Source organism: Trichechus manatus, unplaced genomic scaffold (assembly GCF_000243295.1).
Source record: "Trichechus manatus latirostris isolate Lorelei unplaced genomic scaffold, TriManLat1.0 scaffold00036, whole genome shotgun sequence".
Lineage (NCBI taxonomy): Eukaryota > Metazoa > Chordata > Mammalia > Sirenia > Trichechidae > Trichechus > Trichechus manatus.
This window is the reverse complement of record NW_004443972.1, coordinates 19,659,479-19,675,321: the sequence shown is the minus strand read 5'-3', so window position 1 is coordinate 19,675,321 and position 15,843 is coordinate 19,659,479. Positions and strand designations below refer to the sequence as shown.

The window sequence follows — 15,843 nt, the reverse complement described above, 5'->3', positions numbered from 1 at the left end:
CATTCCCCAAATGGGCAATAACTAAATTTATGAGTTATTCACAGTTGTTTTTTCTTTTTAATTTATCTGTACTCAATCCAACAGTGACCCACAGATATTTTCTTTCACTTATGTCTTTGTGGTGAAACCCAATGAATCTTTTATATCATTTCCAAAGCTACCTTGTAGCATGTAACTAAAAGGGTTTCAGTGTTTTACATCAGAATAAAGTTTTGTCTTATTTCAAAGACTAGTAAACAGATATTCACAGAAAGGTCAGTTCCTTTCCAAATAGAAACCTCATTCCCTAGAAATATTTGGTAAGATCTTGAACAATTTATTTTTTTGTCTTTTAAATTCTGCCATCTACTTACATTTAACCAAAATCATTTTTCTTTCTTATTGTGTTAACTAAATGCACGCATTCAATGGCTATCCATTCAAAAGTAAGAAAAGTCATAAAAGGAGAATGAAATTAATTTCAAATCTGGAGAGCTGCAATTTGGCCTATTAAAAGCTACAGCAGAGAAGCTGGGGGTGGGTCGGGGGGGGATGTAAACACCCTTATGAGGAAGGTCAGTTCTAAACAAGTACATTTAAGTTTTCAACCTTCAAGGGTAACAAATTCAGCTTGACGTGTTCCTGGTTGAAAACATAATTTGACTCTTTCATTCTTAGCATGGTTGAAATATAGAGGACTCGATGTTCACCAGGCCAAAGTATAAACTCCCCATTTATCTATTAAAACAATATTTAATGAAAACGAAGAGAAATTATTGCCCAACTCACTCTCTTTCTCATTACAATTTCTAAAGAACTTTGCTGGGCACATTATCTCCTAGACATCATGATCAAATGTTATTGTTTGCTTTATTATCTCAGTTGGATGGTTGGCTAGTCTAGAATGAAATAGGTTGAAGGCAATACTCTGCAGCCTAGAAGTCTGAATGAGGTTCTCATTCAAATGATCCTGATTGTTTGGGGGTGGGGCAGGGTGATTAGTAAACCAACTGAGCTTACATTGCATAGTAAGCGTCTGGATGCAGCACATTTACATCTAACAAGAGACCCCAGAAAACGTGTGTGTGTTTCTTAAACCTTATGTTCCGAACAAAAGGCTATCTCAGCAACAGACAATCAGCACTGCATTGCTCCCTGGGATGCGAGCAACACACTCAACTGCACATTTCATTCTTCCTCAGCTCCCAGCACCACAAAGCCCCTACTCTCTTCCCACTCCTGGGTCCCCAGATTGTTCCATGGAGGGTGGGGGTGGGGGAGAGAAGCCTAACGTCTATTTCTTTGCACCAGCAACCCGCACCCGGGGCCCGGGGCGCTGCTTTCTCCCGCCGGAGCCGCCTGGGGGAGGTAGGGAGGGGAACCAAGGAGCGCTAGAGGGGACCGCACACCTAGACACTTAGGATTTTATTTATTCACAGGGAGGCGGGGGAGGGGAACTTAGTTAATTCGGATTCCTCCCCCGAAGTTGCCTCTTCTTGGCAGATAAAGTCATTTTCTGACTGGTGCTGGGGGCCCAGGGGAGAGTGTGGGTGAGGTTCCGGTTCTCAGGGGCAGACCTTGTCCCGTTCGTGGAGTCCCGGGGGATGGGGACGGGTGGAAGCGCCCCAGCTGTCGAGAGGGCCGGGAACGGGCAGAGAGGGGCCCGCGGGCCGGGGAGCCGCGCAGCCTTGTCCCGGGCCCTCCAAGGCTGGCTGCGGCGCTCCAGGGCCGGCTGGTCACGCGTGGGAAAGCAAAATCCCCTCCCTCCAAGCACGGCTCCTGCTTCCCCCGGCTGGGCCGCCCCAGAGTGCGGCCGGGGCGAGCCTCGGATCCCCGCCCGCGTAATCATGACCTCCGAGCCCCCTCCCGGCCGCGTGAGCGCGTCGGCTAGGCTGGGCGGCCGCCGCGGCCCCGGCCGTGTAACATGACCCGAGCGGCCGGCCGGCCGGCGCGGCGCGGCCATTGAGCCCTCCCTGCCCATGAATGTCTGGTGCGTCTCTAGCTCGCTCGCTCGCCTCCCGCCTCCCTTTCTCCCTCCAGCTCCACGGGCTCCGTGCGCCTCTCCCTCTCCCTCCCGGTACTCCCGCTGCCGGTCTCTCTCCACTGCCCGCCTCTCTCCCCTGCCTCCCATCTGCTCTCCCTCACGGCAGCCTCCGTCTCTTTCTCCCTCTCTCCTTTGAAAACTGATCTTTGGCTCTTAGTGTGAAAGTGATTTGAATTTGGCTCGGCGGCGCTCTGCGCCTGCGCCCAGCCTCTGGCATGCTGGCTCCTTCCAAGCAGCTGTTTTGGGTTTGAAATTCCAACATGGCAGAGGCTGCAGTCCGTCTTCCCTTCAAAAACTTGGAATGATTTCAAATCATAGGCACCTTCACTTAACCCGAGCTTCCATTCATCAGCAAACACATCGGATCGATGCTACGCTAACCTATCGGGTTCTCCCTCCGCGCGTTCAGGTAAGAAGAGCTTCGTAGTTTCCTATCTTCTGTTTAAATTTGTTTTTGTTTTTGTTTTATTTTTTAAACAATATAAATAGAACCAAGACCTGTAGTAAAAAGAGATCTTTGAGTTGTGCCGTAAATATTAAACTTAATTTGCACTCGTTTCTATTCTGTACGCCAACCTGTCTAATTTCTCTGTACAAAGTAGTCCTGAAACATAATGCATATTTTTGCTGCTTTAATCATTGTAACAATAGTATGGGATTAAAGAGTTCGCGATTGCAAGAATCTCGTTTTCCGCTATATTGGGCTTACTTACTACTATCTTTTTTACTTCAAAAATAAAAAATAAATAAATAAAGCGGAGGCACAGGGTGGGGCTAGACTTTCTTCGGGAACTAACTTCTAAGTAAATAAGAAGTGTAAATAAGAATCTTGCACACACACAAAAAGTTGAGGTTAAATTACAATCTCGTGGCTGGGGGAACGTGAAAATGTCAGAAAATCGGTTGCAGAAAAATGTAAGCACATCATCTTGGAGGGGGTACAGCGTGGTGGGCGTATTGTTGGCAAGGAACGGGAGAGAAAGATGTATAATTTAATGGTATACAATCCACTGATCCTATTACCGTCCTCCCCGGAGCTCTTGTTAGTTTCAATGGGAGTGAGTGAAATTGACATGGACTTGCATTCCTGGTCATGTGCTTTTTTTCCTTTCTTTCTTCTCTTGTGATCTGAGATCCCCTTTTTGTTGATGTTGCTTTCCTCCTTAATTATATGCATGTAGGTTAAATGAATACCTGACGAAAGGGCCCACGTTTCAAGGCAGTGACATTTGATAGCTGAGAGGAAAAGTGGCTTTAATGAAAAGCAACCTTTGGAATTCCTGCTTGTGAGAAATCCAATTCAGCTTTTTGTGCTGCCAGCAAGAAATGATCAGTAGCACCAGTGTTTATGGTATGTCAGTTTTGGAATTTACTTCCTTTGCATCTAAATAGGGAAGACAAATTAAACAGCATGGTAAAACCACTGAAGATTCTGCTTGGGAAACAGATGTTCATGATATATAATTGCTTTAAAAAATATATATATGTTTATATCTGTGTATATCTTAATCTGTCACAGTGCTTTTTTGCTTTTGCAATTACTTGTTTATATATTTCAGTTTTGATTATTATATTACTTGAGTCCACTTTTATGGGTTTTAGCTGTAATCCTGAAGTTGCATGTTACTAGTAATGCACTATATAACTGCCGAAGTCAAATGGTATGTAAATTAGTCAAACTCTGTGTGGGTTTTTCTTTGGGGGGGTTGGGTGGAGGGAGGATAGGGAGGGAGTGTGGGGAAAGACTGCTTACTAATGAAAGTATATACATGTACACACACAGAACTGGATAGAAATTTCTTCTTTTTTTTTCAATCTTTTATTGCAATTTGACTATCTGTTCTCTCAATGATTGCGCTTTGTGGAGTGATCAGTTCTGAGTGTGGTTTTTCGGGTGAGTGAGTGAAGGAGTATCTTTTACATGAAAATAAAATATATATTTTGATTGCTTAAAGTTCTTAATGTCTTTTTTAAGAACAGTAGTAGTTTGTTGTATTTTTTTTTTCCTTTGCTATTCACTTGTCTGCCTGTCAGTCCTTTTTACTTTTAACCTGTGACAGAATTAAATAATCAGGCACTGAAATTGACTTTGTTTGAAATCACTCTTTCCTCTCTCTTTACGAAAATAAAAAAAAAAGTCAGATAAATGGAGCAAGAGGAGGTTTTCAATAGCTCTTGTGGCCGTGCAATGTGTACACTTTGTGGTATTCAATTAAGACTAAGAGGGAACAACAACAAAAAAGATGTTAAAGTATTTTGCATTACCAAAGGATATGTCCACTTTAAACTGGATTGTTGTTACATTTATCCCACCACCAGGAACTCACTCTTGAAAAGAAAGAGAGAGAGAGAAAAGATATGAAAGAAAGAAATAACAGTGAGGCAAAGCTGCCAGGGGTCTGTAGTGTGGCTGTGGTCACTGCTCTCTCAACACAAATGTGAATACGAGGAAAGGGACTACAAGAGCCGCTGCGCGACATACTCTTCTGGTTGGACTCTGGTGACTATTGAGCTAAACACACACCGCTCTTACACGATAGGAAGGATTTGATTGAATTTTGCATTTGGAACTTGTTGACTTTGAAGCGATCAATAAGAAGACTGTTTATTTTAGATGCACATAATTTGCCCTGAGAAATGTTTTAAGGAGGAGAGAGCACAGCTTTTTTTCCCCCGGAGCTGTTGGAGCGAATGGGATTGCCAGATGGGCGATTTCCCTCTGTGATGTTAAAGCTGTAATATATATTCAGAGCAGATTGGGCTGCTGCCTGTGATGAGGAGGATATTACATTTATAAATTTTAAATCGGAGCTCGGACAATGTGCTGAGAGCAGAAATTGGATGGTTTGGCTGTTCACCGTATTGATACTTAAATGTGATTTCTGGATAGTAGTAATAATAATCATTACAATAATATGTAAAAAACACGTTGGTTTAGGCATCATATAATTCATGACATTTAGCCACAAATTTAAGTGTGTAAATTGCCCCCTCCCCCAAATCTTTGCTTACTATTAAATAATAGCCCCTTAATTTATTTCCCTGTGCGTTTAAATGCCCAATGTGTAAATGAGACCTTCACTTAGGAGCCTTGTTATTATACACTAGAATTCTGGGAGGGAGGAAGTTTAAATACATATAAAAAGTAGACACTTAGGTATATATGTAAAGTAGCATCAGTCGCTCCTACTTTTTAATTCTACTATTCTGATTATTTCTAGATTTTGTTTGTCTCCAATGTGTGGCCTAAAGGAATCAGCTACAAGCCTAAAAGGCTGGAAAGTGGCAAGTGCTCACACTCCAGCAGCTCTGCTGTTGCAAATTAAAAGTGTGTTGTGGTCAGGAAATGAAAGCTACAATGTCTCTTTTGAACAAGTCGTTTATCAAGAGAAACATCTATCAGGGACTGCCTTGTCACATTGATCCTCTAAAAGTTAGGTTGGAGGTGGAAGCTGCTTTGATGTTTTTGATCCTAAATTTAATACAACAGAAAAAAAAAGCAAGGGTATTTTGACCAGTATAGATTTAAAAAAAAAAATTTCCTGGAACCAACAAGATCTATTTATTACTATTGTACTATGTTTGAAGTTTTTTGTACTATGTGTGACATAACAGCTGAAGGGGAAATCCTGGACTTTATAAATTGATGTTTGTAAAGTATATATAGTTATAATAAATCCAGTTATGGCTTGCTTCTTGGTTCACATGGAAATTTTGAAATCAGATAGTTTTAAAGGGAAGATTGTTTTGAAAAAGAGTGCTTTGGAAGAATATGCGGAGTCAGCGCTTTTCATTCATTCAAATTTTAGATCTAGCCTCTTCCCTTGTTCCTCTCTTTAAGTCATTTTATTCCTATTTACTTTCTCCATTATATTTGTGACAAGTTAGCTTTCATTTGGGAAAGAAACATTTTTTTTTCCCCTGTAAAAAGCATGTCTCAAAACATGCTTGCACACATCATCTCTATTGTTTATTAATTGTGCATGTGGGTGGTTATCAATATATGCTACATGGACGTTCAGAATTTCAGCTTAAAAATACAGGTATTAGATTAAACATGCCATGTATTCTTGAATACTGAATATGTTGCATGCATTATTCAAACTTTAAAAGGTATTGTTAAGAAAATGACCAAGTTAAAAAAAATTGTAAAAGCATTTAAAAGCAGCCTGCTTCAGTTTTTGAGGCTAAAATATGAGAGAAGTGTTCCTTCTTTGAAATAGAGTTTTTTGATACTTTAGCTTATGCTGCTGGTGGCTACTTGTTATTTCATGTGAGTCTGTCAGCAAACAGGCAGGGGAGAGCATGGTGGGAGTTTTGGGAAGTGTAATACTTGTTAATTAATCATGTCTGAAATGAAAGAATCATAGCAGGGTAATAAACTCTCGTTGTTATTTTCCTGGAAGAGGGTAAGACTTCTGTTTGGATGCTGTATGTGTGAGTTCTCTTCTCTGAAAAATAGTTTATAGGGTTTATTTGGACTTATTTCAAGAAGCATCTTTAAAAAAACTATTTTTCTTTCTCCTGACTGTACCGGATCAGTGAGATTCTTCAAACTGTATCTGATATCTTCTGAGTGAAAACATAGGGTTTTTGTCTTTAGTCATATGTAAGACTCATGTAGCTCAGTTTCCCGTGCTGTTTTTTTCCCCATAAACAGAAAATCTTTTTTGTTTTTATTCATTTTAGGCAGGAACTTTAAAAACCTTTTTTATACGCATGTACTTCTGGTAGACATATGAGAGAGCAGAAATTTCATTAATTACTTTTAGAAAATACAAGAGTATGACCAGAGGGAAGAAAAGAAATAGTAGTTCCAAAAATGTATAGAGACAATATGTATTATTACTTGACATTTCTAAGAGAGTTTAGAATATTAGCTACCTGAAAAGACAAATGAGTAATATCATTACAGGTAAATTCATTTTTTCCCTGAGCTTCAGGTTGTCACCTTCTAGAATTTAATATCTTGGTTAGTTTATGCGTGAGGATGAATCATGAAAGTTTGAGTGGCTGCAACATTTTTCAGAATTTTCATCTCAAGGTGAAGACGACTATGCTAATGCCTCCCTGTTTTTGTCTGTGTGAGTGTTTGCATGCCTTGAATGATTGCCTAATTAAGTAATCAGTTTTAATGGTCCAAAATCAGCAGAATTGCTAGGTGTATTTGAAACAATAGCAGGCTTTTATGTTTTGAACTTTCTAGCTTGTTCTTAGAGCCTTGGTGTAATAGAAATGTTTGTTGTTTTGCCTTTGGTCAGTATATTTTTAAGTACAAATTTCACTTACTACTTTTACAAAGTACCACATTTATTGTAGAGTGAATAAATTTTATTGCCAGGATTTTAAATTGATTTATACATTTTTGATTGGGAGAAATTGTCTTGCAGACATTTGTGCAAAGTATTGACTTTTGCTACTGATCAATAAGACTTGATTAATCAGCATATCTGCTTTTTTCCTTAAATCATTGATAAACCAGAATAAACAAATGAACAGAAAACAATGCATTTTTTTCTTCAATTATAAAAAACTTGATATAATTTTCTTTTTCTTCTGGCGTATACAAGAGCTAATGTTTTATTAAAAGCAACTGGATTTAGAAATTATGTTTGGTAACCTTTTGGAAGACTGCAAGTCTGAAAATTGTTCCACCCTTCAGTTAACATGTGCGCGCGCGCGCGCACACACACACACACACACACACGCACATGGATTATAGCTTTTTTTTGTCATGCACACGGATTATAGCTCTTTTTTGTCTGTTAAAAAGGAAAGACTTTTTTTTAAAATCTGTAAATAAGTGTCTGTTTGGCAAGTACTTTTCATAGTTGAATTCTGTAATTATGTTTCTTTTTTCTAAATTTGAATTTATCATTTTATCATTCATTGTTTCATTTCACTTCTGTTAGAAATTTAAAGCTTAAGAATCAGCTGCTTTGACATGATTGCTAATTACTGCTCCTTTTGATACTTTTAATGTTATACCTTAAATGGCAATTTTGCCTGTGGGATGCTTACTAAAAGAAATGTAGATTGTAGAAATAAGAGTTAGACAGAAATATGGTCAGAATAAATTGTACTGATAAGTTTGAAGCAAATCCAAAGCAGGTGGGTATGCTGCATTTTCTCAGGGCAGTACCACAGATGCCTGCTCTGGAACTCCGCCTCGCTACAGCACATTCTGTCCGGTACCTGTTGACGATAGTAGTCCTAGACAGGAGACTGATGAGGCAGAAAAGACGGACGATCAGAAACCATCGAAACATGAGATATCATATGGAATTTTCTGTTAATAATATTTACATATTTTATGCAACAAATCTGCTTGTTGTCTTGTGATTTGTATATTGACACTTAACATTACATATGATGGGCTGTTGTTTCAGGGTGTATTAGAAGTAGTAAATTCAAAGAATTTCAATTCAGATGTGTTTATGTTAAATATATATTTAAAAGGATATGTTTGCTTCTATTTGAACTATTATGACTTTCAGAAAGCATTTATATTATCGCGGCTTCCAATCATTTTTAAAACTGCTACGTCTTGAAAGTAGAATATATGATTTATTATATGAGGCCCAAGGTTAAACTTTTCTAACCCTGCAAACCAGATTAAGTAGCTTACATTTTAATGTTGGGAAGTATTTTTTAGAAAGTTTTTTTTTTTTTTTTTTTAATCTGTGACAATTTGCTTCTTGGTAAGATTTTTGTCCTCATTTTCACATGAGGAACAAATTTTAATTAAAACAAGTATTAGTGATGCATTACTTTTAAAAAAAGATTTTCTTGTTGCAGAATACCTAATGTACAATGTCTGTAAAATGTTTTCTTTTCCTCAAAAGCTTAATGTTGAAAATACCTTTACTCAGTTCCTTTCCTGTGAGTTTCGATATCTACTGGTAATTTATATATTTATTCCACTTGTAGCTATATTGCTGACAAGAGAACAGAAACTGCATTTTACTCCACCCGCCCCACCCCTGAAAAAAATCCGGTTTTGTTTTTCCCAACTCTGCTAATGTTTGCTTCATTGGATGCAATTGGACGCTTCTTTGGAAAACTGATAATAATACACGTGACAGTACACTCACCTGAGAATTGACCTCTACTTTCATACTTTGACTCACAAGAAAATATTTTTTCTGGAAACAGTAACATTCAGAATAAAATTTAAGAAATAGTACATTGTGAAGCCATGGCTTTCTGTATGTTGCTGTAAACTTTTTGCTATTCTTTTGACTTATTGTCCTCACTGTCAACAGACATTGTTACCTTCACCCAGGACCAGCTACATAATTTGTGGAGCCCAGTACCAAATGAAAGTGTGGGGCTCCTTGTTCAAAAATTGCTAAGAATTTCAAGACAGCCAGAGTAGAGCATTAAACCCAGCGCAGGGCCCTTCTGTGTGTGAGGCCCCACGCATCTGCACAGGTTTCACGGCAACGAAGCCAGCCCTGCCTTCACCACCCACAAACTTTCATCAAAGGCCTGCTTTGTAAGTCATTGGTTTCCTACTTGAAGACTGGCTATTCCACAATTATTCCATGTGTCTCTTCCTAAAAAGTTAGTAATGGGGGTTGAGTGAGAATTGATGGAAAAAGAAACCATTAGGAATTTTCTGTTCTTTCTATACAAATGAACTGGTGACTGAAATATTTGCTTTTTATGTTGCCCTTTTCCTGATACGTGCTCTGATATATCACATAAATTTTTGTGCAGTTATTCTTAAAAGGAAGTCTGCATTTTTTAATTGTTTGCATGCAGTTACATACTTAAATAGTGACTCTTTAAGCACAGAATAATTGGGGTGAGAGGATTTTAGTGAGATACGTAAAAAGTAGTAAGAGCCTGAGAGGTTCTCTGCTGCCTTGCACTGCCACTACCCCTCCTAAAGTCCAGGCACAAGTAAAATTAGTATTTTCAATCTAGCAGATCCTGGCTGTTAAAAATTAAAATCACAACTCACTGAGTGACAGTCATGGAGGAGGGGCAAACGCAAAAATAATTATCCTGTTATAATAGTATCACTATTAATATTTTGATGGTTAGAAAGTGGCACTGTAGCTATATAAACATGTGGTGACAGCTGTGTTAGAGATGAAAAGTAACTCTTTTATGCAGTAACATTAACTTTTCAGTATGTTATATTCACAATGTGAACTTGGTTTCTTAACTAGTATTACAATAACCTCCCTCTCCCTAAATAGTAAGTATATTTACCATCTAGAACTCCTTTTCCCCTTTGAGTATCCTGTACTGAGGGGTGGACGAAACATTTACACTGTTGTTTCCCAAGGTACTTCTCATTGAGATCAAGGGTCATATTAAGATACCTAAAACTAAATTTTGAAGTCAGGTGGCTTTTTCAAATCCAAACTGAGACACGTTGGAATGTCCAGCAAGTATGGATCTGAGTGCACTTGAAGTTGCACCATTTATTTTCAAAAGGTATTTCTCACATGAGATGACTCTGCCAGGAAGGGAAATATCAAAGAGCTTGGAAAAGTAACTGTTCTTTCATGTAATCCAAGACTGAGGGGGAGGAACTTTAAAGATATTTCTGAGAAAGAAAAAAAAAAAATTGAGCCTAGTTTGAATGCCTTGTTATACTTTGTGGGGAGAAATACTATATACGGACCTTCTAAGAAAAAAAAAATTTTTGCCCTGTGTAATAATAAGACGTTTCTCTCTCAGTTGATATGAACTTTAATGAAAGGAAGCTTGGAAATAACCATTATAACAGGGTCCCATTTGATTATAAATCTACCCCACAGTTTATACTTTTGCATTAAAGGCATTACCCAAAAACTCTTTGCCGTGGGGTCGATTCCTACTCATAGCGACCCTATAAATAATTAGCGTACTGTAAACTTGAAATATTTTAATGGATAGTTAACCACAATGCATATTTTTAAATGTTCTGTTGTGTAACCTATCTACAAATTCTGTAGTATAATTTCAGTTGGGATCCTTTTTTCTTGCCTTACTCCTATCCCTTAGTATATTTTCATATTAAATACTTAGTTTTAAAAAGGATTAAACCAGGAATTGAGGTAAATATATGGCGATATAGTGCACTGCTATGCCAAAAATAGCCGTTTAATTTCCGCTCTACTGACTTCTCTCTTTCCACTTCAATTTGAAGTTAAGATTGTAAACTATTTCTCTTAGATCATATACCTGAGTGATGCTAAATTATTACTCATAATTAAGTGTGATTCACTTATTTGAATTTTGCAGTTATTCTCAGTAGGAAAAAAGATTCTCTTAAGGTTGAAGTCACCGTCATTACAGTCTCCCTGTTAAGATCAAACAAATGCCATTACATAAACAGTATTATCCTTCTTTTAAGTTTAATAGTTAATACTTTTAAACTCAAGTATATGGATAAAAAGATAAGTATATGGATAGGGCACTTCTACTGTTTGCAAACTTTAAGTGACTTTGATAAATTTTACTACTAGAAATTACATGGATCTAGGGGAATATTTTAAGTAAAAATTATAGTTTTGATTATCTAAATGGAATATGCTGTTGTATCGTGCATGTGCATAGATACATTCCCTTGTGAAGTTATTGATGTCAGGGACGCTTTTGGTATTTCTGTATAAGTAATTAGGTTAATGGGGTTAGTTAGAAAATGTATCCTTTCCTGGAAAATGAAAAATTACATTCAAGCAGAGGTAAAAGAAAAAGAACATATTCATGACTTTAAGTACTTAAAAAGATATTTTATGAGTCATTTTTAAGGAATAATACTCAGTATGTAACTTGTTAAGAATAATAGCCATTTTTACTTTTAAAGCACATTTATATTAAAACTGACTTTCTGTTCATGAGTCACAAATCTGGAGTCAATTTTAAGCCCAGCTTAGAAAAGATGTGGGTCTTATCCCCCCACCCCCACCATGGTATCCTTCACCAATAGTGTTGGTACAAAGTTCTCCTTTAAAGAGAGAGATTTTCATTTGCATTATTCAGATTAAGCAACATTTTGGAGGGAGAATACTGATATGACACAGATGTAGACATTGGGGCCTCAAGTGGCCTGATCCCTTGTCTGACAAACAGGAAGGAAGAAATCTCACCAGCTTTGGAATTTTTGTATGCCTACATGAAGAATGCTTATTCTTTCTGCAGGAAGATTTTAAACATACTATGAATACGAGAAATGTTCCTTAATGGGAAAAATATGTTTTATATAATTTGAAGAGTACCACCTACCATCAATATGGATTTACTCATGGATGGTAAGACACTAGCACTAAAGAATCTTGTTCAAAAAGACAATTATACTGAGCTGGTGTCTCTCTAGAAAGAGCAAAATTCAGTACTCATGCAAAATCCTTCCCCCCTCCCCTTTTTAAATACAATAGAGTTAAGTCTCTATCACTGAATTCATTTAAGTATTAGGAAAAAAATCTATTACTGAAAGTTCTTTGTTCTTTCAATAAGTCTGCCCATGAGTGCATACAATGCATTAATGCTTGTTTTGTTTTGTTTAGGAATTGAAGTAAAAAGACCTTACAGTGAAACTATTTCGTACTGTTTATTTTAAAGATACCCAATGAAGATAGTACAGCATGTGATAGAGGTTTGCTTATAATGTTGGGCAAAAACCCACAATTTTACCCCAATGTAATTATATTTCCTTGAAATCCACCCTACTTTAACAAAATGCCACTATCACTAAGCTGTTGTCTGGGAGCAGTTGTCTGGGGAGTGTTGCTGATGTAAAATTATAATGAACATGTATACCTAAATGTATATTTGTCATATTTTTCTGTGTTTCTAACAGCCAACCTTGTAGGTATTCTTGTGCATAGGGCCAAGGGAAAAGGGTTTTCTACCCATTTTGCTATTTGCACACTAACCCAGAGCCTTGCTGTCTCATCCATCTTCATGTGCTGGCCTCCAGTCTCATTCACACCTGTGTGCTGCTTTGAGGGGCTGGTAATTTTTTTTGGTATTTATCTGCAAGGCTGGTTATTACTTGATCATCTGGAAAATGAAATTTCACTTGAGCCACTGGAATATGACATTTAGATCATGAGGAGGTAATTTGAATTAGTTAAGAGAATATTAGGCTGTGGAGTAAGGGAAAAGTATAGCAGCATTTGTTGGCATGGGCAAACTGCCCTTCTTGGCAAAACAGTTATTAATAGGAAGGGGGAAATAACTAAAGAGAAAGGAATTTACAGAAAGCTGTTGAGGTAAAGCTAAGTATAAAGACTGTTTTCAAGTAACTATTGCTAAAAATGGTATTGACAATCTTTTAAATTAAATCCTAATACGATTTTGTGAGAAACCTGATCCTTTATTAGGAATTAGTGACTAGTGCACCTTGAATAGTATGCAGCAGTATAATCTCAATAAATTATATTCTCCCTTTTTAAAATGGCAGATTTTATGTTCAAATCCTGACCACACAGGATTTGTGATCATCCAAGTTAAAAGAACTATTTTGCTTTTTCCTCCTCATAATTGCAAAAAATATAAAAACATACCTACCCTTAAAGGTAATTCATATTACTATTAGAATCTTTTTTTCTCCCTCAAAAGATTCAGTTTACCTAGGCCAAAATGAAATTATGGAAGAAAGTCCATTGAGGATCGGGGTATATCTTTTTTTAAGGTTTTGTGTGTAAATTAATATATTTGTTGCCATATAATGAGTTTAAGCCATTTCAAGTAGATATATGTATGATACGATTTCAGCAAAATCTGATGATAAATTTTGTATCTACTCTGTAAACACTGTTGTGTTGTTTTTGTTAGGTGTCATCCAGTCGGTTTTCGATTTATAGGAACCCATGTGACAGAGTAGAACTACCCCACAGGGCTTTCTAGTCTGTCATCTTTACAGGAGCAGATAGCCAGGCCTTTTTCCCTGGGAGCTGCTGTGTGGGTTCAAACTGCCAACCTCTTAGTTAGCAGCAGAGTGCTTAACTATTGTGCCACCGGGGCTCCCCTCTGTAAACACTACCTGTACCTTAATGAAGGAAAAAAAAATCCAAAGCCTTCTGATAATCTGTGCTTTAATCCCAGAAATTAAATGGAATATTTTGGGGGTGGGTATTTCGTTTAAGTTCCCCAGGTGTTTCTAATATAAAGTCAGGCTTGAGAACCACTTCTCTGAACCAAAAGCTTTTATATTTCATGAGAACTTAAAAATTTCATTTAAAAAAAAAAATATTTCCCTTCCTGGTCTGAAGTTATAGAAATATGAATTCAGAATTGAATGTACTAATTCTGTGTGCTAGAGACAGTCCACTGTCTGGTTGAAGTTCAACAACATTCTGTAAAGACTCCTGAGAACGCTGCCACCATGCTAGTTAAGAGTACCTCAACAAAGTGACAATAATGGAGAAAAGTGTCAGCAGAAGCTACAGTCTATCGTATTTGTTACCTTGGGTAAGTTACTCAGCCTCTCTGAGCTCACTTTACATTTTTATAAAAGGAGAGAGCTGATCCAAATGACTTTTAAGATTTCTAGTTGCACGTAATCCATGACTGCTTGGTCATGGACTAGCGAGCTTAAATAACTTGGAACCTTGCTAGTGGCCCATAGCTAATAAAAAAGATTGTTGTTTCCCTTAAAGAAGCTCCAGAAATTGTCTTGGAAATAATCAGAAAAGGACCATTTATCGTTTTGTTGAACCCTTCAGAAGGGATGGTAACCATTCATTAAATACACTTACTAATTGGTTGCAAGCAAAAGTGTCAGCAATTCTAATATCTTGAGAGTTGCTGAGTACTAGTAAGCTAATGCTTTTTCCGTTTAAGTGATTTAAATAGACTGACAAGCAGATGAACTTAAGCAGTAGTGGAGTTAGGGATCTCAAATCCTTTTTTAAAAAATATATGAATTATAAATCAGTATGAAAGTCGGGTCTTTATCAAACTGCATACAATTCCCTCTTTCCGTCTACTCTCTCAGCAACTAGTGTTTGTTCATCTTTTTACTCCCTGGAATGTTGTTCTCCACCTGTTGAAATCCTACCAGGACTTCTGTATTCATTTCAAATGTTGCATCATCTAAGAAGACTTTCTTGAGCCACCCCAGTTGGGATCCATTTTGACATCTGCTTGATACTCTCTAGGCTCTTCATTAAAATCTCCTTTCCATCTTTTATCATGAGCTTTCTCCTATAGATTGCTGGGCATTTGTGTTTCTCTTTTTTAATTTTTTTAAATTGTACTTCAGGTGAAGGTTTACAGAACAAATAGTTTCTCATTAAACAGTAGTACACATATTGTTTTTTGACATTGGTAAACAACCCCACGACACGTCAACCCTCTCGCTTCTTGACCTTTTTTTTTTTCGGTGAAAATCTACACAGCCAAAGATACACCGTTTCAAAATGTGTTTCTCTTTTATGAAACTGAAAATTCCTTGAGAGCAGACCATGTCTAATTCATTTTTTTATTTTTAATCTCCTCAACCTGCTGTCCAGTATAAGACCTATAATAAATAGGTGTTCAATAAATAAATGGTGAATCGAACTGATAAAAGTGTAGGAAACTATCACTGGTTAATCTTTTATTAATCTTACTTTAAAAAAATTGAAAGATGCTTTTAAAAATATTTAAAGAACAGATCTATTAAAACTGTGTTTCATTTTTAAAAAATGAAATTTCTGTATTCTTCATGTAATTTAATTACCAAGGAAAGACTTTATAACCCTGAAAAATAGTTTTATAATTATATTTCTAAAAAGGAGCTTAATGTCATTTATTCTATTTTTTATCTCTGGGTAGGAGAGCATTTAAACTATTTTATAAAAATAGAACATCGTAATGCTATCTTTAAAATC

At 37.0% G+C, this 15,843-nt stretch overlaps 1 protein-coding gene across 1 annotated transcript in view; it reads left to right on the top strand.

Annotated features, from left to right (window-relative positions):
* Window positions 1-2,262: 2,262 nt before the first annotated feature.
* The window catches only part of FIGN (fidgetin, microtubule severing factor), a 132,551-nt gene continuing 118,970 nt past the window's right edge, over window positions 2,263-15,843 (top strand). Inside the window, exons 1-2 of the mRNA XM_004375432.2 lie at window positions 2,263-2,432; window positions 3,205-3,374. Coding sequence (XP_004375489.1) covers window positions 3,350-3,374 — 25 coding nt within the window. The 5' untranslated portion in view covers window positions 2,263-2,432; window positions 3,205-3,349. The remainder of the gene's footprint in view (window positions 2,433-3,204; window positions 3,375-15,843) is intronic.